The following is a 24219-nucleotide window of genomic DNA, read 5'->3' on the forward strand; positions in this document are numbered from 1 at the left end:
TGAATGAGAAAAATGGCTCCTGCTACCCCTGGGCCGTGCGCCCTGAGGCTTCTCATTATCATAAACCTGTTTCTCTCTCTCTGTGTGTGTGCGTGCGTGTATGTGTGTGTGTGCGCGTGCGTGTGTGCGCGCGAGATAGAATTGATTGTATCGTGTGGACTGGAGTAATAACATCCTTATGTTATTACTCCAGGACCTTATCACTGGGCATTCTGCCATAATGAGCATTTTGAAAAGTCTCCTTTGCTTTGTTTACAATAAGTAGCCGACTTTTGACAAGCACAATCTAAAAGAAAGTATTTTGTTAGCTCTGGTCCAAAGGGCATTAGGGCTATGGACCAGAGCTAGTATTGGTTATGTTTTAAGGTTCAGTATCTTCACATTTAAAGTGCAATGTAAACTGTGTAAGAGGAATAACATTTATAGTTCCCTAGCTCTTTCAAATCTGCAAGAGACAGATCACAGAAGTAAAGAAATGCTTGTAGAAATGTTGAGAATAGTGCAGCGACATGGAAGTTGGATTGATATGCTGAGTTCTACTGACACCTAGTGCTGTAAATGTATTAGTGCAGCTAAAATGTCTAAGGCCATGCTGCAGCCAAATGTTGATGGGACATAATGATATTCCATGCGGATACACTGCAGGGTGAACCAATTACAATATTTATGTGATTAGTTGTGGGCTGGCATCTATCTCCCGACAGATTATTTTCATAACTGGGTAGCTATATAGAAGCATAATTTATTGGTTTTGAATATAATTACGAGTAGGCAATTTTAAATATCTGACTCAATAGCAGTTAGGGGGCGGTTAACTGTTGACGATATTCATATAATAATCTTTGCGTGGGAAACTAAATATGAATATGATGATATAACAGGTAGACATTCTTTGTTCATTAAAGCTAAGAGAACAGTCAAAAATACATGGCATCACTTTATTGTAATGCAGCCACGGCCATGAAAAACCTGAAAACTTGTCCTGGTCTTAATGGGCAGAAAAGTACAATGTAAGCTACATTTCACTTTATAAATTAGGGTTCCTTGTACCAAAATCCCATACACACTCATGGATTATGGAACAATGGAACAAAAATACAAAATCTTGAGTAAAGCCTGCCACTCAGAATAGATTTGGATGTGTTCAAGATATTTTTGAGAGGCATCATACTTCAGTAGTAAGAATCATGAATAGACCCACATGTCAAGACTGTTCAAGGTGGCTTCATTGGAATCAAGTAACTGTCATTGTCAGTGACCAATTTCACATCGACATCACATTGAGATGATCTACTGTACCTCCGTCTAGTATGGCATTACAAGAATGGACTTAACCCTTTTATACCCGAGGCCTGTGTTCGGGTATAAAAGTCTTCAAATTGGTATTAAAAAATAAATAAAATGGTAATACATATATACCAACAACTAATATGACAGACACTGTCCCGGATTGAAAGGTATAACGTTAGGTGTAACAGGTCTAAATAGGTTAAATCTTATCTTTTTAGTTTTTACCTACGCAGCCACTTCGAGAAAGCAGGAAACAGACATTGCCTCACTAATGGCACATCTGAAGCAGTTGTGAAAATACTTCCAGCAAATGCAAGAGAAATAGATGAAAAGAACAACTGTAGCTTTTTACTCTTTTTATTGTTGCTGGAGGCTCTAATACAATATGAATCATAAGCTTTACAAAATAAAAACAAAATACAACATAAGATTCCCCTCCAAAACAGAAACGATCAAGGTTTTCTGTTAAGACGCGAAGACAAACTGTGACCCCCAACAAAGACATAGGTGAGAGGAGAGAGAGTTGGACAGCGGAAACAGAGGGGAGGCAAATTGTCATGTTATACACAGTGTAAGGGAGGAGGGGGGGGGGCAAAATGACATGGGTATACACAGTGAATTTAACAGTCCTTCCCCATGTTTTATTAGTCTACCTTTCCCACTGACTGCAGCCTCATGCTCCCACAGACTCACACACACCTGCGGACAGGATGGAACGAAGAGTAAAGGCTGACTTATACTGGGTTGCTCATCTTGCTCATACCGAAAATATGTATGAAAAATATTTTCGGAGAGAGACACCGGTGCACAACCAAGTATAAACCAGGCGTAAACCGCTGACTAATCCTTTCTAACACAAACTTTGGGCCATCCTCTCCCATTCTCGCTATTCAAATCACCCAGAAGAATGACAGTTACATTGACAGTTAGAATTTAATAGATAAACCAGGAGGTGGCTTAAGCCCAATTTATAATTAGTCGCGCGGTAGTGTACAACTGATTTCTGCTCTTTTCGGTGAGCAACACCGTCGTGCAACGTAGTATAAATAAGGCTTTTGACATGCGTGTAAGAAATCAAGTTGATGTTAACAATGACTATTTGATAGCCCTGCCAATCCTGCCCCCATGTACAGAAGATAATGTGTCCCCACCCTGCAGTTCCCCAATCATAGATGAGAGCAGAGCCGATGTCATTCATTTCAAACTGACCAGGGACACATCAACTGTGAGAGCATAAGGGATCATAAACATTGCCCTCACACTGCAAGATTATCATCATAACCGTCATAATACTATCATTATATTCAGAGAGAGAGAGAGAGAGAGAGAGGGGGGGGAGAGAGAGGGGGAGAGAGAGGGGGAGAGAGAGAGAGAGAGAGGGAGAGAGAGGGGGAGAGAGAGGGGGAGAGAGAGAGAGAGTGGCTTCATGGCATATGAGATGCATGGAAGAAAAGAATACCCAAAACAAATAAAAAGCTAAGCATTTTCTCCTTTTTTGTTTTCCACAAATGAACAAGAGTGCAGCACTGAAACAGGCATGGAGGGAGAGACGTGAAGAAACAGAGAAAAGATGACAAAGACGTGGTGGAAAATAGAAGAGAGAGAGAGAGAGAGAGAGAGAGAGAGAGAGAGAGAGAGAGAGAGAGAGAGAGAGAGAGAGAGAGAGAGAGAGACAGACAGACATACAGACAGAGACAGACAGACAGACCAGTAGCATTTCTAGCTTTGCTGTTTGCGTTTGAGCGCCTCCATCAGGTCATTCTTCAGAGCCTCTTGCTTCGACTTGTCGCCCAGAGTCTGAACACTCCTGTGGGGGAGAGACCAACAGAGTGTGCATCAGTGTATGCAACGTGAAACACCAGCTTCTAAGAGTTGAACAGAAGCAGCCGTTTCAGAGGACCGTTGTCAGCGAGACAATATCTGTAGAATTGAAGCCTGAAGCTGATTTTACAAGGCTGGTTAATACATTGTTGTACAACAGAGCATAAATAAAGCATTAGACCCATGGTACGACGGAGTTGCATGCCGAAAAGATCTAATTAAATCGTTCTTGTCAGCAAGCGACTAACACTACGTATTATTAGATTTATTAATAGTATATATGTGGCTTCATTCATACTCTGGTGCACAAAAGCAATTAGTAGAGGGAAAAAAAGTTAATTATGTAGAGTTGTAGACCATCCCAACTCGCCTTACCTGCAAAGATAAGAAAGTGGAGTCTTGATGTTCATTAATCCACAGCAACCAGGTGAAAAGTTAATGTCTCTTATTTTCATGCTGTTATAATCATATGCTCTTCTGTGGCATGAAGACCCTCTAAAACTAAAAATCTGCACAACAAGAGCACACACTTGCTCAATCTCAAGTGCATGATTGCATGCAAATGTACACTATATATTATGTACGCACATGTAAACACCTGCACACAAACGCACAGCATGCACATACACTTCTGATTTGAGTGAAGTGCAGTTATTAGAGTGAGGCATAATTTAACTTCAGTGAGAGGAATAAAAAAAAATCAAGTTTGTCATTTGTCTATTTTAGTCAAATTCACTCATGGCGACCTGCTTAGGTAAGATCTTAGCATCACATGGGCCAAATAAGTATATTGTGTTTTTTTAAAGGAAACGCCATATAATTTCACTGGGCATGTTTTTTGCATTTTTCTTCTATTAAATCATCGTTCATTACTTCATTAGCATTCAGGCTAATTACAGTAACATAAGGTTACTCCTTATGGATAACAGATGTATATTGTGTTGTTTTATTACTGAGCCAATGTATGAGTTCAGTGGGTACTCTCTGGAGCCAAATACTGAATGACATCCAAGTGGTTTGAAAACAGAAATGTTATAAGGCTTACAGAACATTGCAGTCTAATTAACATTAGACAGACATGGTTAATCAAGAGAATAACATTACCATTGTCTTATAAGTGGCAATAATTACCACAGCTGAAGAAGCTGTGGTAACTATTAGATATAATAGTATTATTAGATATTTTCAATACTGCATTTTATATGTTTAATATTTAATACTACAGAATGCTAAATACTTAAAACACTTTAAAGACCCTGTGTTACAATTATGAAATAAGTCATAATATGAAAGGAGACAGTTTTAGCCCAGAGTAACAGTCTGTTTTGCATTGAAAGTCATCAAGAAATTCAGAAGGTGAGCCAAAATACTGTTTCTGTTGAAAAGTTAAACTCGGTACAACAGTGGTTGTATACTGAATGTTGTCCAGCAGGGTCCTCAATGGTAATTTAGATTTAACAAATTATTGAAGCCCCGCCTTTATTTGAATATACACAATATTATTACCATTACTGCTGCTTGCTTGTAAAACTAAAAGTCCTTCATAATAAGGCCACTTCATAATGGGCGTCAGCGGCTCAGGAGGCAGAGCAGCCACTAGGTTCACAGTTTAATCATGGGCTCCCCAGAGTTAGGGTTGAAGTATCACTGAACCCCTAATTGCTCCCGATGAGCAGGTTGGTGCCTTTCATGGTTTCCTCCGCCATCGGTGTATGTAATGTGTGTGTGAATGTAATGCACAATCTATGTAAAGCACCTTGGATAAAGGCGCTATATAAATGCACATTTATTTAATAACTTATCTGAAATACGTTTGATATGAGGATAGTTTTCGGAGTGATCTTGAAGGTCTTTAGGATTTTCTCAGATTTGCCCTTTTTCCTGCTTGAAAATGCAGCTGGATTCTTTCTTGGCTTGAAACTTGGCAAAAATAACTTCAGCTAGATAGTTGAGAAAACACAGGCTTGCTTTTCTAGGTCTGGCACGCAATGGAGTATACATTCATTCTATGATTATTTGGTGGAGCTTTTGTACCTTGTGTAAAGTATCTAGCGGTGCTGTGTTCAAGGTTTCTGGAAGGGGGTAGATCTGCATTTTTTCACGATGAGTGATACAATCTTCACAAATTCAAACTGAATTGTGAATGTATCTTGTGAGTGAGTGCAAACAGAGTGAGTGCAAACAGATGGTAGTTTCAGATATGTCTAAGTCCGTCACTGTTTAAACAGTGCTTTGAATGTGTGTCACTAGGCATAACCATTGTGATTGCTCACCGGTCAAGGACACAGCTGCCGCTGCTGCATGTAAAGTACAGGTATTAACCAGTCAACCACATATTGACGACGTGACCGTCATGTTTTAAAGTGGCTTTTGTGCACATGTATGACAGCCACGGTTCATCAAATGTTTTAACATTGTCCTATACATTTTTACGATATTTGATTACAATGCTGCATTCACACTTGGTTGGCAATGGAAGTAGTTTATTGCATTTAGAATCAGGTATAGCCATATTTTAGCATGCACAAGACAAATGGGCATTGATTATCTTTCAGTGCCACTGAGTCAAAGAAATTGTCACAAATGTTATAGAGAACATTTGTTTCGCTCTGCTTACAAAGAAAGTGTGCAGGCGGACACACACACACACACACACACACACACACCCCATGCCAATATACCTCTGACCCTAGTCAATGAAGATCTGGCGCTGGGTGAGGACCTGCGACAGCTCCTTCTGGAGCTGTCGATACTTTTGGTTATCAGGCAGAGAGTCAATAGATCTGCAGCCCAGAGGACAACCACCAGGGCAGGAAGACCACAGAGGTGGAAAATAAAGAGAATGAAAGAAAAGGAAATGAAGAGGAGCAAGGAGAGGATGGATATAGAATTGAGGAAGAAAAAAGAAGAGGGTAGGAAAGTTCAAAAGGACAGTAATGGCAGGTATGAATAAAGGATCAAAATTAACATGAATGAAGGCAGGAATGATCAACAGGTAAGACAAAGTGGAGACAAGTGTAACGCGAAAAACTGGAAAAACCCATTCTGCAGGCACAGTGGCCGGCTGCTTTGCTGTGAAGAAAGAACAAATGATTGAGACAAAAGTCCACATGGAAGTACCTTAGTCCATTGACAATGTCCTTGGTTTTCCCAAAGTAGATTTCATTCAGAGTGGAACGAATCTTGTTCTCCATATCCTGGGGTGAGGGGGAATAGAGGTTCAACTTCATATACATTTCAATAGTACCGGCCAGTTTTATGCTTCATCGACAAAGTACTTCACAACTTTGTGTATCAGGGCTCGAAATAGCGACCATTTTGGTCGCAAAATCCAAATGCGCCTGAATTTTTATCTTTGCGACCTAAAAATATATTTGGGAGCACCAGTGCCACTACAAATAATTACTGTGGTGCGCCTGGCTACAACGATCGATTGTAGCCGCTCTGACATCCACTGCACTGCTCCTGTCTGCTATCTGCGCTAGCACTTGATGCTAACAAACCAACGTGTGGAGTGTCTAGTTAACTACTGTATGTGTATCGCTCACAGAAGTTTCAGAAAAGACCGGAGCCTCTAGCTCCGGAGGCGGACCGGCCTCCGGAGAAAGTGTTTCTACATAGCAGCAGTATTGATACTTTTACTTAAGTAAAACATTAGAGTAATTTATCCACCACTGATTAGAAGTGAGTAGGCATAGCTATAAATATAATGTTTTACATCGAATTTATTTTATATTAGAAATTCTAATATATGATCTAAATAGGCTATGAAGGTGAAAAACACAAAACAAAGAATAAGAAAACAGGTGATGTGACTGGCCGGAATCAGTGTAGACTAGAGGGTCCTCATCTGGAGATGTTTGATGCCTCTGTCTCTTTGAAGAGATGGATGGATGAGGGACAGACACTAAATTTTAAATTCTGGCATGCATTTTTATACTTTGGTCATTTCATGTTATTTGTAAACCACACGTTATATTATTGTTTTTATGAATGTAAAAAATCGATTAAATATTGGTGCTCCTTAGATTTTGGTGGGTGCTCCTAATTTTCTTCTGGTGCTCCTTCATTTTGAAATTGGTAGCACAAGCGCTACTAAGTAAAAAAGTTAATTTCGAGCCGTGTGTGTGTGTGTGTGTGTGTGTGTGTATATATATATCGTTAGCCTCATAGGATAAATGCCTAAGTCATTTTTTGGCGAAATTGAGATTTCTGCATACAGGTGATCTCCTGGGGCTGCTGCATCGTTCTGGATCATCGCCTATGTCCTCAGCCAATCACAAAGCTCACAATCTTCAAAAATGATGATCTGCCTAAGTCACTTGTGTGATTTGAGCATTTTTACGTTGCCGCCTAACTCACTTTGTGTGACTTGGGCATTTTTACATTGCATACACAGCAAACAACAGTTACTCTAATAGACCCCCAGGTGTTTAGTATGGAGTTAACATTACTCTAACAGACCCCCAGGTGTTTAGTATGGAGTTAACATTACTCTAATAGACCCCCAGGTGTTTAGTATGGAGTTAACATTACTCTAATAGACCCCCAGGTGTTCTGTATGGAGTTAACATTACTCTAATAGACCCCAGGTGTTTAGTATGGAGTTAACATCACTCTAATAGACCCCCAGGTGTTTAGTATGTAGTTAACATTACTCTAACAGACCCCCAGGTGTTTAGTATGGAGTTAACATTACTCTAACAGACCCCCAGGTGTTTAGTATGGAGTTAACATCACTCTAATAGACCCCCAGGTGTTTAGTATGGAGTTAACATTACTCTAATAGACCCCCAGGTGTTTAGTATGGAGTTAACATTACTCTAATAGACCCCCAGGTGTTTAGTATGGAGTTAACATCACTCTAATAGACCCCCAGGTGTTTAGTATGGAGTTAACATCACTCTAATAGACCCCCAGGTGTTTAGTATGGAGTTAACATCACTCTAATAGACCCCCAGGTGTTCTGTATGGAGTTAACATTACTCTAACAGACCCCCAGGTGTTTAGTATGGAGTTAACATTACTCTAACAGACCCCCAGGTGTTTAGTATGGAGTTAACATTACTCTAATAGACCCCCAGGTGTTCTGTATGGAGTTAACATTACTCTAACAGACCCCCAGGTGTTTAGTATGGAGTTAACATCACTCTAATAGACCCCCAGGTGTTTAGTATGGAGTTAACATCACTCTAATAGACCCCCAGGTGTTCTGTATGGAGTTAACATTACTCTAACAGACCCCCAGGTGTTTAGTATGGAGTTAACATTACTCTAACAGACCCCCAGGTGTTTAGTATGGAGTTAACATCACTCTAATAGACCCCCAGGTGTTCTGTATGGAGTTAACATTACTCTAACAGACCCCAAGGTGTTTAGTATGGAGTTAACATTACTCTAATAGACCCCCAGGTGTTTAGTATGGAGTTAACATCACTCTAATAGACCCCCAGGTGTTCTGTATGGAGTTAACATTACTCTAACAGACCCCCAGGTGTTTAGTATGGAGTTAACATTACTCTAATAGACCCCCAGGTGTTTAGTATGGAGTTAACATCACTCTAATAGACCCCCAGGTGTTCTGTATGGAGTTAACATTACTCTAATAGACCCCCAGGTGTTCTGTATGGAGTTAACATTACTCTAACAGACCCCCAGGTGTTTAGTATGGAGTTAACATCACTCTAATATACCCCCAGGTGTTCTGTATGGAGTTAACATTACTCTAACAGACCCCCAGGTGTTTAGTATGGAGTTAACATCACTCTAATAGACCCCCAGGTGTTCTGTATGGAGTTAACATTACTCTAACAGACCCCCAGGTGTTTAGTATGGAGTTAACATCACTCTAATAGACCCCCAGGTGTTTAGTATGGAGTTAACATCACTCTAATAGACCCCCAGGTGTTCTGTATGGAGTTAACATTACTCTAACAGACCCCCAGGTGTTTAGTATGGAGTTAACATTACTCTAACAGACCCCCAGGTGTTTAGTATGGAGTTAACATCACTCTAATAGACCCCCAGGTGTTCTGTATGGAGTTAACATTACTCTAACAGACCCCAAGGTGTTTAGTATGGAGTTAACATTACTCTAATAGACCCCCAGGTGTTTAGTATGGAGTTAACATCACTCTAATAGACCCCCAGGTGTTCTGTATGGAGTTAACATTACTCTAACAGACCCCCAGGTGTTTAGTATGGAGTTAACATTACTCTAATAGACCCCCAGGTGTTTAGTATGGAGTTAACATCACTCTAATAGACCCCCAGGTGTTCTGTATGGAGTTAACATTACTCTAATAGACCCCCAGGTGTTCTGTATGGAGTTAACATTACTCTAACAGACCCCCAGGTGTTTAGTATGGAGTTAACATCACTCTAATATACCCCCAGGTGTTCTGTATGGAGTTAACATTACTCTAACAGACCCCCAGGTGTTTAGTATGGAGTTAACATCACTCTAATAGACCCCCAGGTGTTCTGTATGGAGTTAACATTACTCTAACAGACCCCCAGGTGTTTAGTATGGAGTTAACATCACTCTAATAGACCCCCAGGTGTTCTGTATGGAGTTAACATTACTCTAACAGACCCCCAGGTGTTTAGTATGGAGTTAACATTACTCTAATAGACCCCCAGGTGTTTAGTATGGAGTTAACATCACTCTAATAGACCCCCAGGTGTTTAGTATGGAGTTAACATCACTCTAATAGACCCCCAGGTGTTTAGTATGGAGTTAACATCACTCTAATAGACCCCCAGGTGTTTAGTATGGAGTTAACATCACTCTAATAGACCCCCAGGTGTTTAGTATGGAGTTAACATTACTCTAATAGACCCCCAGGTGTTTAGTATGGAGTTAACATTACTCTAATAGACCCCCAGGTGTTTAGTATGGTAACATCACTCTAATAGACCCCCAGGTGTTTAGTATGGAGTTAACATCACTCTAATAGACCCCCAGGTGTTTAGTATGGAGTTAACATCACTCTAATAGACCCCCAGGTGTTTAGTATGGAGTTAACATTACTCTAATAGACCCCCAGGTGTTTAGTATGGAGTTAACATCACTCTAATAGACCCCCAGGTGTTTAGTAGACATGTATTAAAAAATGCCTAAGTCACAGATTATTTTCTTGAAAATGGCCTAAGTCACTTTTTTTTGTTATGGAATGACTCTCATGTTTATCTTTTTGTAAAAAACATTTTGTTAACCCCTCAGGAAACCATTGTAAAAATCTGCATTAAAAACTCTTACATACTTGCGAGAAAATGTGTTTTTCCTTATTATCCGAAAATCATAAAAAATGACTTATGCATTTATCCTATGAGGCTAACGATATATATATATATATATATATATATATATATATAAGCTCAAAAAGTATGTGTGTGCGCGCAGTCATTTTACAGTGTTTTAATAGAATGCATGATGAGCTGGATGCCGATGCAGGCAGAATTATTAGTTGACCAAGCAGTGCAGCAGTTCTACTCACTTCCACAAGGCGGCCAATGTTGGCAATGTGTGGGGAAGACTCTCCAACTGTCTCATCTTTTTCCATCTGCAGAAAGAAAAGTGTGAAGAAATGGAATGGATGGATAATAAACAAGTCACAGTTGAGTAAGATGATTGGCAACAGTTAGGTTAGTAGTAGGTTTTGTCCAATAATGTGTACACAAACAAAGACAGACATTCTTATTTTAATTCTGTGACTCTCACCTGTCTTGTAAGGCTGCCACCCAAGTTCATGGTACCGGAGCCCGTCTTGGTTGTCTGGAGCCACAGCATCACAGTGGAGGTGAGTTTGTAGTGAGCCGTTCGCCCACTGGACTTTTCCTGCACACAAAACAGACAGATACTAAGAGCAATTACCGACTAATCAAATTGTATTGCTCTCCCTTTCCTGGTAAAGGAATGTTAGTTTCATAAGGACTGAACCCCCACCTGCACCTCCACCACATGGATGGAGTCCCAGCAGCCTTTGATCTTCTTGGATCCGTCCCCTGCCTTTTTAATGAGGATGACCCCGGCGAAGCCATGGTCCAAGTCCCAGAGGTACACAGAGGATACGCCGCCCTCAAAGTACCTGACAACCACACATCAGGAAACATATGAAGGTGAGCCTGGCTATTCTCATGGAAACACAGATGTGGAGCTTCAAGGAAATCCTTGCTGCACTCCCTGCGACTGAGACGTTATTATAAGAAATAAACTGTACTTCTATAGCAACTTAGATACTGTATCGGCAGCTATTGGATTTCCACTATGGGTGGAAATTGTAAAACAATTGCAAATCAAAATGAATCATTAAACGTTATCAGCAATGTCAGTTATAGGCTAGCAATGCAAGTTTGAGTAGGTTATGGCTGCACAGATCTGTAGTGTTACAGTATGTGTAAACATAAGTAATAGCTCAGATTTATATAGCGCTTTTCTAAGTACCCAAAATCACTTTACATAAAAGGATGAAACCAACTTTATTATGTCACGGTAATTACCAGGTCTTTTTTTACCAGTTAGTTTTTATTCTGGATTAAGGCTGAGTTTTAAATACATAGCAAACCCGAGCTGTTCATCATCATTAGACGTTTTAATGAAGATATTACATATTAAATGCGAGTCACAAAAGTTTTGATTTGAGATATGCATCCATCTTTTTTATATTAGATGCTATACAAATGAAGCTGTGGCATTTATCTGCTTCATAAACGCGTTCCACTCCGCCACAGAAGTGCATTGCCCCAATTTGCCCGGTGTCGAGTCGGTTGGACCCATGGTTGTCCAGAACCGCCCAAAGATCAAAGACCTCTGCCTTGGCTCTGGACCGGACCCCTGCCCAGGGTCCACTCCATATATGGAGCTGGCCTATTCTGACCTCACAACACACCATATGTGTGCATGGCTGACACAGAACTCCATAAATAGGAATAAAGCCAAGGGACACAGAGACACATACAGAAATCTGACATCATTCTGATGTCGGGCATAAAAGTTGACAGATATAATATCTGGGTGGGGCATACAATTCCAACTTGCAACATTCGAAGTAGGCCATTCCAATATGCCATAAGCTATCCTTAGCTAAGAGGATACAAATAATGACCCCCAAGTTCCCAAAAGATAAGTTCAAGAGGGAATGAGGCTGGCGTACCATTCATTAGTCATCATGTGTAAATGCTCTGGCAGCGTTGTTTCTTTCTGAAGTAATGAGGTAGCTAAACAACAATATGTAGTCTACCTCACATGTTTTGCATCTGCTGCTACTACCTGGATGCATGGTGACAAATGACCTTCATATTCAACATCTTTGCCATTGCCTATGCTTTGTACTGTTCCCCTGATGCAACATATTTTATTTATTTTTATTAATTAATTTATTTGACAGGGACAAAGCTCATTAATCATTAATGTCAGTTTTCACATCAATGTAAATGGGCCAGAGTTAAATTTAATCTGTAGTCCCTGGGCAGGCTCTTAAAAAATGAATGATAAAAGAAAGACAGTGTGTAGTGTGCCTGCACACAACACCATGCGTTGATGCCATGTGTGCATATGTGCAAGCACCCAACACCATGTCCATACACAAACAGAATACAATACATTACTGATGCTCCCCATTACGACTTCACTGTTAATGTTCATACTACTACATACATACTACATTACTCATACCAACCTTCCTTGCTCACTACAATTAGCAGTGAAACATTGTAAGGGTGACAACGTCGCCAGGGAGCCAACGACACGAGTTTCTAGTTTTGCAAATTAACCATGAAGCCGATGCGCAATTTCTTTTAGTGAGCGCCTTAGCCGGTATCCCTACTCCAGACGGCAGATTCATCACACCATGGGAGCCAAACTGCCCCCGGACATTTGGTGGAATGCATTGGAGTCAATGAGAGCCTGGTGACCAAACACTATTTCTGAATGACTGAGACCTTTGTAAAGTAATCGCTTTTGGAAAATAAAAGACATAACACATTGCTGTCTGCTGCGTTGCTTGTGTGTTACAGGAGGTATCTAAAGAGCACAAAGTAAGTTTCTGAATGTGCCAAGTATCGTAAGACTGTCCAACCAAATCCCACAATGGCTGGCAACCAAATCCCACAATACCTGCACCACTGTTTAGATCCTTAATAAAATTATGTACTGTGCACATTGAAAAGAAAGTGATTAGAAAACAACATGTGATATGTCTTCTTTTATATGCCTAAACCGATTATATGACAAAGGTCTCAATAGTTCATAAATATTAAATAGTGTTCATGAGCTGGTCCAGCCGGCTCCATCCACTGCCCTGTATTTCATCAAACTTCCGGTGCGAGGTTTGCCACCCATGAAAGCATCATGGCGTATCCATGTCGTCCATGGCTTCCTCGGTTACTTAGAGCCATAACGCCGGGTCGCAGAGGCTAGTGGGAGTGTGGCAACCAGTGTTGTCCCTGAACGCGTTCAATGAACGATCATTCATGAACACGTTCATATTTTGGGTGAACTGAACGCAATGTGATGATGTGACATGGCGCTGATCCACACAGACAGCAGATACAGAACATGTCCCGACCAAACACTAGAGGTATACTTGTTTGATTAAACATAATGTGCCATCGAAAAATAGCTTCCAATAGCTCTTTATTTTTACGCTGAGGAGCACAGTCTGCACATCTGTGAAATCAGTGAAACATGATTTATTCTGCATGCTGAAAATAGCTGATCTACAAGCTCACAACATGTCACGGAAATATGCAGGCTGAGACGTTCAGAAACCTTTGCCTTCACAATAAAAGCATGTCAGCTTTCACAAGTTGGGGCTTCATTTTTACATGGCCCATATAAAGACAGAAGCAAAGTGGAAAAGCATTATGGATTTGGTGGCATTTCACATTGCAAAAGGGTGCAGGAAGAGTGGGCACCTCAGTGTTAAATTGGCATGATTTTGTTTTCATTTGGAATAGTAATGGACATATTGTAAAAGTTGTCACTTTATTAATCCCAAATGGATTCTTTTAAGGTTTGGACTTAATTCCCAATAGGAATAAAGTCTGTGGTTCTATATGGGCCTTGGCAATAATTTTGATAATAGCTCGCAGCAACGTTGAACTGAACTAGTTCATATAGAAAGTGAACTTTCCCAACACTATTGGCAACTCTCTCATTAGCTCTGGTGTGATGGTACTCACAGGTCTCTGTACTGGTCAAAGGCATTGTTGGCTTCCACCTCAAGCTTCCTCAGGCGGGCTGAAGGCATTGCGCCATCATCAATGGGGGGTTCATACTTATTACTCCAAGGGGACCTGATGCATCACAGGATAGAAAACAGAACAAATTTCTCACTTTACTCTACTAAAACTATAATCATATACAGTACCATATTTCACAATATTCCTATACATACAGGACTTAATCAATTTACATAATGATAGGCCTGTCACAATGATTACATAATCGTCTAATTGCAATAGTTTGAGATTATCGCAATTATTTTGCCTAATTTCTTTATTTTTCATTTAACCTTTATTTAACCAGTAAATTTTTTTTTTCCAAAAATGTCCAAAAATAACGAAAAAAAAACACACCTGTGTGAAGTGAGGGGGGCTAATATATTAACGTCAAACTCATGTTGATTAGGTGATGTAATGGTGAAAACGGTTACATTAAATTATCTTTATTGTTAATGGCATTTAATGTTTGTGTTAGGGAAAAGATGATGTAAATGTTCCCATCATTGTCAATGGCGTTAAAAAAATATATAAGTTTAATGTTATTTGTCAGATATGTCCCTATGCAATTTGAGATTATGACGCAATTGTTTTTTAAATTAAATTTCTATTCATTCACAATGTTCCGATTCTCAATGCCCAAAACACAATGAAATCATTAATCGCAATTATGTATGTGTCAATTAATCATCAACTTAAATTCTTGTAGTCGTTTTGTAGCCCTAGATACACAATGCATAACGATTGTGGTAAAAATGCAGCTGTGCATCAGACCTGTAGGAGTCGCCGTCTCGGTTGTAATCGCAGAGCAGGTAGTCTTTTCCCACCACCTTGTCCCGGGCAATCTTCAAGGGCTGGTCCACAGACGAGAGGAGGTCCTCGCACAAAGATGGCACCTGCACACACAGAGAGAGAGAGAACACTCACCACATCAAAACAGCTGTTTCCACTTGGCCTCCCAAAAGCGCCTTGCAGTAGTTTACTTCCCAGCATGCCTGAACTCTGATCATCCACAACCTGGATTTTCACACAGGGATTTTCAAAAGCCCAAATTTTAAGAGGGCAAAATGAGTAAAATGAAAGAAGCTGTCTTTGTCAATTCAGTCCACCTGTGCATGGATGGCAGCACTTCAGGAAAAAAGGGGGAAAAAAACATTGGCTGTAATGGGAAACACACCAGCCAACGAAGACAGTGGAGTCTCGACATGTGATATCCTTCAGTCATTTTAAGTTGGGAATGAGTAAGGCCTTCTCTTTTCCACATTCCTGTTCTTCTCAGTTGGCTAAAATGGTTTGGGGGAAATGGTAGGACCTGGGAGGGGGGGGGGCACATTCGAAGGCATATAAGGGGGAAACATAATATCAAGAGGATAAGGGGGTACAAATTACCTCTCAAAGACTGACATGGACCCCCTCCTCTGAATCTCCCTCCATCAGAACACAGACACAAAGGAGGCCCTGTTCCCCCCCAACACAGTCCCCCACACCTGGCAACCCAGACTGTGTAAGACAGGGAGGTGTGTGTGTGTGTGTGTGTGTGTGTGTGTGTGTGTGTGTGTGTGTGTGTGTGTGTGTGTGTGTGTGTGTAAAAATAAAAAAGTAAAGAACAGAGACTTGGAAACGGTAAAGTAGGAGATGTGTGAGGGAGACGTGAACAGAAACAATGAGGAGGCAAAACCCAGGTGATTCCGATCACTGAGGGTGAGAGTGTGTACGGAGGCAGGACGGGAGCAAAATGTGCCCGGCATTCGCAGTGACTGACAGCTGCACTAATAATCACTAACAACCAGACACAACAAAGTAGGCCAGGAGAGACCTAATGCCCAAGGGAGGGAGGTTAAAGGTGAACCAAGAGGAAGGTGAGCAGGTAGGGGGTCTTTTTGGAGGACCGGATATACCCAGGAAATAAGGTGCGGTGCAAACACCGATCAGAGTGTGATTTGATTTGTGTCTGACTCAGCTTAATTTGTCAGATTTGATCTGCACTCCCGTATAAAAATGCACAACAAGTTATATTTTTGAGATTGAAAAAGGAATGCTCGTTTTCACATAGTTCACATTTGCACTCTCCTGTTGCAGCGTCCGTCAAACTAAGAAATGGCGTCTCTGAGGTACCAAGACTAGGGGGGGGGGGGGGGGGGATGATGATTTACGATTCTGTCCCTATCGGTACATAACTCGGACGGCACTGAGTCGACTGAAGGTGACTTCGCGGCGGTGCCTCACGTGGCTCAAGTCACCTTCAGGCGGTGCACCTCCGACAGTGAAACTGACCCGTTTCACAGGCAACAGTGTATTTTTCTTTTGTCCGTTTTTCATTACTTCCCTGTGAAAGGAAGACATACAGTAGCATACAGTGAGTGTGTTGGTTGTTTTGTTCTGCCAGACAGTAACTTACCAAATCAATGAGGTCACTAAGGTTCTTCTCGATCTGCTGGGGAGGCAGACGCCTCATCAAATCCAGGGCACAGTCTAGCTGCTGGTCATTCTGAAAGACAACATAAATGCAGCAGCCGGTCAGGTAATTATCACTCTTAGTATCAGAATATGACTGATGACAGTCAAAAAGGCTTAGGAATCAAACACTTCTCAATCTAAACAAGATGTCAATTTTCTTCTCTTTTAAAATGGATTTAATGCTGGATGTGGGCTAATGATAACAAGATTAGCATTTAATTTCCCTTTTACTTTTTTTTGGTTTGGTTTATTTAACCATCTTGAGATACATAGTTTTTTCCAATGAGGCATGGAAAAGGAATAGCAGTGACAAACAGAAAGTAGAAATGTCCATGCTGAGTACCATGGTATGTAGGTAGTAGGTACTAGGTACCATATTTTTCTACCCCAGCTGGCCAGCTGTATCTCAGAGGATGGCTATGGACACTTCAGAAACCCACCTACCAGGCAGTGACAATTTTATTTATTATTTTTATTTGTATTAACGTGAGAACAGTGGCTTCCATTATAGCATGCCACATTTCCAGAAATAAAAAGCCATCAGTTTTTATTAGCTTGATTTCCCCATCAATTATGCCATCCTCTGAGACACAGACTAAGTAGACAAAAATGGTAACATATTTATAATGAGCATTAGTGAGGACCAAAAGACAATAGGTTGAAAATCAAATGGGTGAAGTCGTTATTTAAACTCAAATTAAACCAATTGTAGTTAATGTAATTTGTACTGTATTCAGGGCAGGAATTTCGTGGACTTATAAATCATTGTTTGATGTGATGGCCTTCCTGCCCTGGCATTTGCTCCCTCAAAAGATTTACAATACCAAAGCAAAGTGGCCTTGCCCCTAAAAAGATGAAATTCCGGGCCTGCTTTTCTGGATGATAAAAAATAAATGTCAAAAGTTATGGTACAAAGTAAAAAAAAGTGAGCAACGTCAAATGATAGTCTGCCTATTCTTTCTGCCCTGTGTGGACTGAAACACAACAAGTACATCATGCTGTAATGAAGAGAGCGTTGGGTAATACATTTATTTTACCATATCTTTCACAATAAAATGTCCTTGTGGGTGGATGGTGAGTGGCCGAGGTGAACAAGAGTGAAGGGTGGATGGGCAACACAAACGTTACCTAGATGAATTAGCCTGTCGCTAAGTCCCACCCAAGCCCGTTCTTGGCCAATACCACGTTAGAAACGGTTACTAGGTTAGGATCCTGGTCAAGCTTTCAATGCTGGTCAAAATGGTTTTGCAGTGTCAATAAATATATTTGCTGTACAGCATGTGTGGGTTTGTTTTCTTACCTTATGAGCAAACTAGTCCATTCCATGAATTATTTCGCTCCGTTGTGCAGTTTAATAGTAGCCTACATAATATGTAGGCTACTATTAAACTGCACAACGGAGCGAAATAATTACATTTTTTATTTCTAATATTAGAAATAATCAGGAAAACTCATGCGGTTTTATTTTTAATAAAAAATAAAAAACATGTTTTTGTTTTGACTTCGGTGTTGCCACATTGTGTGAGAGATATAAGCCAACCCACCTCCAAAAACAAGTCAACTCTTAAAGCCAAATCAAGAAAAACAAGCCAAAACAATAATATGACCATATATAATCCTAATAAAAGTATTGTATGCATTTATCATTATAAATACTATGTAGGCCTATGTCTATGATAATTAATGTTTTGGTAATGTATTACAGTACTAATTATTAGCCTTAAGCCAAAAGTAGCGGGAAATAAGCAGACTTGGCAACCCTGACAAGTTTGCCTACAAAACGATCTGATTGGTCCAACTCTGTACACACACTCCTGAAGTATAGCCTCGGTCCCATACTTACCATCCAGACCGTTGGATGTAAACAAAATAATGTATCTGATCTTGTCCACTTGTCGCAAACACCATACACAATTTTGGACGTATTTGAGGGAGACGCTTTAGGAGAAATGTCTGGGACTGCAGCTGGGTGCATCTCAAACTGCATGGCGACTTGTTTACAAACGATCGAGGAACACCAGAACCGCTTCACTGTATATCTCCAACCAATATAGTTACTTTATAAATCTATCAAAAGACGAAAATAAAACGGCATGAGTTTTCCTGATGTCATAAACTGTCAGAATCAGCTTTTGTTGTGTTCGCTTATGTGCTAACTGACTGATTTTGAGAGCCGTTTCCCGTTACAATGGAAGTCAATGAGAGCCTATTTTTATAGATACTATTAAACTGCACAACGGAGCGAAATAATTCATGGAATGGACTAGTTTGCTCATAACAGGTAAGAAAACAAACCTCTTTCTGAGGTCCACACATGATGTGTACAGCAAATATATTTATTGACACTGCTTATTGCTTAACCATTTTGACCAGCATTGCAAGCTTGACCAGGAATCTAACCTAGTAACCGTTGCTAACGTGGTATTGGCCAACAACGGGCTTGGGTGGGACTTAGCGACAGGCTAATTGCCCCTCTGGGCACAGGTCTCCACCAGGAAAACTTTGGAAGGCAATCTTAGCCAATCAGTGTAAAATCTGCGAAACCCAGACTCAACTTGACTCAACAATGACTGTACCGATTTGCGTGAGATTTGGATGAAAGCACCATACACAAATTATGTAAACAATAAACTTATTTATTGTTAAAAGAAGGGTGGTTTCTGGAGAGATGGAAAGATCAAACCAAGCTCTCACATTTCACCACAAGGCTGGAAACTAGGTAATGATGATTGTACAAGGTTATGAAAGGATCAACCTCTAGGAGGAACATTCAAGATCACACCCATAACATTTAAATTGAACTGGACCCATAAAGCAGACAGTCTACAGTAAAAGCAATGAAAAAAATGGCACGGAAGAGGAAGTTTCGATAGTGCTTCCGTGTAACCATTAGGCATAAGTGATGCCATTAGAGCCACCGTCTACAATTTAATACCAATCCCTTAATTGGAGTGAGAAGTATTTGACGGGTTTGCTGGTGAAATAGTGGTAACATGCACATTGTACAAGTTTAGCTTACCAATAAGCTACTGTTGGTGATGCGTGTATGGAAAACATTTTGACTGTTGAGGAACAAATACATTTATGTCCCTAATTTCCAACCTTAGGCTAAGAGGGTTTTGTGTATGTCTACACTATTCTTTAACCACTTGCGCCCTATAGATAAGCCCACTATACTTTGTCGTACAACACATTGTGAATGTGAGGTTGTATATTTAGTTATTTTTGCCATTTCTGAAGTTTTGTGAAGACATGTTGAAAAGCTGACCAAAATAGAGACACCAGGGTTAATGTGGTTAACTAATTAAGTGTACTAATAACAAACACAGCCTGGGAAGAAGAACAGACAAGGCCACATAGCAGAGCATTCCCCCAGGGGTTTCTCTGACATAAAAAAATGCAGTGAGTATAGCAGGAAAGGACAGGCCAGCCACAACATGAAACCCCAGAGAAATGTTCAGGAAGATGAAGGAACATGAAATACCAGGGAGGGTCCAAAATATTTTTCAAATACCATTACAGTTAAATGGCTAGGCTATCATCTACCATCACTATGGGCTTTATAAGGCATTAACAGTACGGTAAATAATAGGAAACAATAGCAGTGTATTAACTTTAATAATAAACAGTTGCTTTTCCGCATATACACCATTTTGCACTAAAAACAAAACACTTGTGTGAAGTGAGGGGCGCCTTTGGGGGTACGCACAAAGTCCATAATTGGCTGCCACATGATGTCACGGGGAGCATGATTAAAACAAACATAAAATCCATAGATTTGGCTGCCACATGACATCACGGGGAGGCATGATTAAGACAAACATAAAATCCATAGACTTGGCTGCCACACAATGTCACGGGGGCATGCTGAAAAGTCATGTGCTGGACCCTCACAAATATAATTGCATGTGACAATGACAAAATACTGTAACTTAAAGGACCACTTCACCACTTTTCAACCTATCTTCATATAATAGGTCCTCAATCATGAAAAGAATGCCACAATCTTTTTTCTACTCGGTCTGTGTCTCATAGGAGGGCTGTGGGCAGTTTAGAAACCGTCTTCCAGTGACATTATCGATGGGGAATACAAGCTATTAGAAACTGCAGGCTTTCTAGTCCTGAAAAGTTGCAATGCGAAAATGGAAGCCATCGTTCTCACGATAATCAAAATCTAAACATTTTTGTAAAATAAATCTGCCTAATGATGATGTCACTGGAAGAGGGTTTCTAAACTGCCCACAGCCCTCCTATGAGACACAGAGTGAGTAGAAAAAAATCGTGCCATTTTATCATGATTATTAGTGAGGACCTATTATATGAAGATAGGTTGAAAAGTGGTGAAGTGGTCCTTTAAGTAACACAGACCTGATATATGCACCGCTGTGGGTCAAAAGAAAATGAAGCCCTTGTTCCGTAAACACTTTTATCTTAAGGGATACCCTGTACATAACATGCGTTTCCAAACTTGTATCTTGTGTGGCTTTTTCTCCCTCTTTCAAGACGTTTTTTTTTTGCCCGTCCTAAAATCTCTCTCAGCAGATGAATCAGTCTGCTCCATCAGACACCTGCACTCTCTGACAGTGTGTTTACCTATGGTCCTGTCTCCGTGTAAACACGCTCAGACCAACAGCCCTTGGGGTCGAGGAAAAGCACAGAGCCTGAGCCAGCAGGATGGATGAGGTGAGGCCCGAGGAAGAGAGAGAGGGGCTGGGGGAGTAAAGCCACCTGGTCTTCAAAATAGATTAAGAATCTATGTAAATAGTATACTTTAGAGCAGGGGTTCTCTCAACTCTGGTTTCGCAGCCGAATTTTGACTACAAGTCAGGACACCATTCATCTAATTTAGTCTTTGTCTGAGAGACCCTGTCTAAACAATGAAACACACTGGTTATGAATCATTGCTGAACAGATCTAAACAAACAGAACATGTCGGATGAGGTTCCATCATAATCCATTAGTGATTCTATTGAACAAAAGCTTTGTCAAACAGAAATAAGACCAAACATCTTGTCAAATATTAAAGAGATGAATCTCAAAGAGAGTAAGACCAACAATAATTGCATAATAGCCTTAAAGTTACAAGTACAACAGAACAAATGTGAGAGCAAGAACAATTATTTGCACTCCACTGACTGAATGAATGTTAAATGCAACTCTCCCCCCGAGTTAGGAAAACTTTGAAGGAGGAAGGGGTAGCCGCTCGCCATGGTAAGGAATAGGAGGAGCAAGCAGGCTTATTATAGCGACAGGCAACCCGGCGCTTGTCTATTTTAACCGTGTGTGCGTGTGGGAGTGCACGGGCAGTGGACTGAGTGTATATACGTGTGTTAGAGATGTCCACGTCCGCTATTCATAAACTTGTTTCAAATCCAAAACATCCTGTGCTAACTTTGTGCTGCTGCAGCCCACTGGGCATCCAGCTAGCAGAAGGTAGATGGTCAGCTAGCCAGCTAACAGGCTGTGAGATCAGATACGGGGCTATAAACTCTTTGCGGATCCATCCCAGAGGTACTTTTACAAACCCAGTGTGTAGATGCAGTAGAGGCGATTCATAGATATCTCGAGTTACCACCCCGGCGCTCCTATAAAGGACCGCTAACGCTAGCATAGCTTAGCCTGCTAGCCTAGTTAGCACATAGCTAGTACCAGAGTAGCCCCACCAAAAACCCAACCACTGCCCCGTTCCTCTCCAGCCCCGAGGCCCTTACCATGTCTGCGGCGTCCTGTGGCGAGCTCAGTGGGGCACTAGAATGTCACCGGTGACTTTATACGTTGGCTTGTGTTGTGCTTGTATGGGTTGGCTCCTCTCTGGACTATTGTTGTTTTTGTCTCCCCCACCGAACGGATAGATGTTTCTTTTCGCCTCCCTCACAGAACCCAACCCTGTCAGCGAATTCACTACTTCCTCAACCGGGGTACAGGAAGGAGACGAGCCGCCTGGAGGAGAAAAACACTGACAGATGCACGTCCGGGTCACTGTGGTCGCTCTCCGCGGCAGCCAATCGCGGAGGAGTAAGTAACGCATTGCCAAGTATGGAAGGAGAGCAGCAGTGCACTCGACAATGGTCGTACGACGGTGTCTCGCGCCGAAAATAGCCGATCTACAAGCTCACAATGTGCAGCGGAATCGAGCGGATGCGATGCGATGTGAGCTAATGATCTTGTAGATCTGCGGACAGTACACTGTACTTTACCATGTAACACAATGTTAGAATTCAAGATAATTTTAAACATCTTAAAACAAGATGGCTCCCATGTTGATTAAATTTAATCAAGCCAAGACCGAAGGGGCGAATTCCCCTCATTGTTTTTGTTAAAAAAAACCTTCTGACTTCGCAATTTTCGCAATTTTGGCAGTTTGATCTGTGCTGTCGTTTTCCACAAAATTCGGCAATATGGTAGCCCTGTAAACATGACTCTCGTATTCATACGAGAGTCATGACGCAACTTCACCCTGGTTTTTGCAGACGCTACATTTACAAATAATTAAAATATATAAACATTCGCATTTCAAATATAAAGTACTCACAAAGTGTCCCACGGGTGTTAGTTAGTAGCAGCGCCAGCGATTAGAATTTCTGCATCCCGCGTTGTTTAATAAAAAGCATTTTTATCCGAGGTGTTATTTTGCCATTGGCTTTCAACTACGCGCCCCTATCGGTCGGGAGGAGGGTTGCACTCGGTGTGTTCGATATAGGTACGCTGACCGCCCTGCCAATACAGACTAATAGGCGAGTGCGCTCCCGGTGTGCAACTGTGGATTTCCCAAACGAACCCCGTTTGAAAAAAGTAGCCGGAGAGCTCGGACAAAAATGCTTTTTATTAAAGAACGCGGGACGCAGCAATTCTAATCGCTCGCGCTGCTACTAACTAACACCCGTGGGACACTTTGTGAGTACTTTATATTTGAAATCTGAATGTTTATATATACGGAAATCTTGTAAATGCAGCGACTGCCAAAAACAGGGCAAAGTTACTGCATGACTGTCATGATAATTATCATGGCAGTCATGTTCCAGGGCTAGCAATATGGTAGAGCAGGGATGCCCAAAAGGTAGAAGGGTGCGCAGGTAGATCACCACATGGCCCTAAAAATATAATTTAAAAAATCACACCTGTGTGAAGTGAGGGGCACTCTAATCATCGTACATCATCATCAAGAATGGTGGTCCCTTATTGGCCGAGGGTTCCCAACATCATACATGTGTCGATTTGCTCAGACACATGAACAAGTACAGCTTGAAAAAAACAAAAAAAAACATCCCACCTTCTTCAGCAAGGGCTACAGTGATTCCAGATGGAAGTCGGTTATGAAACATGGCATCTTCCATCTGGCGGAGTCAGGTAAGTCGTATATTTAGGGGTCAAGCCCAAAGGGCGTAGACCCTTATTGTTTCTGTGAAAATTATTTTAGCAGTTTTGGCA

The 24219-nt window shown here is 41.0% G+C and overlaps 1 protein-coding gene across 2 annotated transcripts; it reads right to left on the reverse strand.

Moving 5' to 3' along the window:
* Window positions 1-1631: 1631 nt before the first annotated feature.
* Window positions 1632-22725, reverse strand: capzb (capping actin protein of muscle Z-line subunit beta). Of its 2 annotated transcripts, XM_083772133.1 has the most exons (10): window positions 22503-22724; window positions 16733-16822; window positions 15109-15230; window positions 14296-14409; window positions 11060-11201; window positions 10835-10951; window positions 10611-10676; window positions 6232-6308; window positions 5793-5894; window positions 1632-3097 (listed from the first exon to the last, which is right to left on the reverse strand). In XM_083772133.1, the coding sequence occupies exons 1-9, from the start codon at window positions 22503-22505 to the stop codon at window positions 5801-5803; spliced, it is 825 nt and encodes a 274-aa protein (XP_083628259.1). In that variant the 5' UTR covers window positions 22506-22724; the 3' UTR covers window positions 1632-3097; window positions 5793-5800. The 2 variants fall into 2 exon arrangements, with proteins under 2 accessions (XP_083628259.1, XP_083628260.1); XM_083772134.1 differs by lacking the exon at window positions 5793-5894 and having other exon boundaries at window positions 22503-22725.
* Between the last annotated feature and the right edge of the window lie 1494 nt (window positions 22726-24219).

This window comes from Protomyctophum parallelum, assembly GCF_964188405.1.
Source record: "Protomyctophum parallelum genome assembly, chromosome: 8".
Taxonomy (NCBI): Eukaryota; Metazoa; Chordata; class Actinopteri; order Myctophiformes; family Myctophidae; genus Protomyctophum; species Protomyctophum parallelum.

Excerpts from the sequence above, each read along its gene's own strand:
- capzb (XM_083772133.1), bottom strand. Across the intron at positions 10,952-11,059 it reads TCCATGTGGTGGAGGTGCAG|GAAAAGTCCAGTGGGCGAAC; the intron begins GTGGGGGTTCAG and ends TTTTGTGTGCAG. Across the intron at positions 6,309-10,610 it reads ACATTGGCCGCCTTGTGGAA|GATATGGAGAACAAGATTCG; the intron begins GTGAGTAGAACT and ends CCCTCACCCCAG.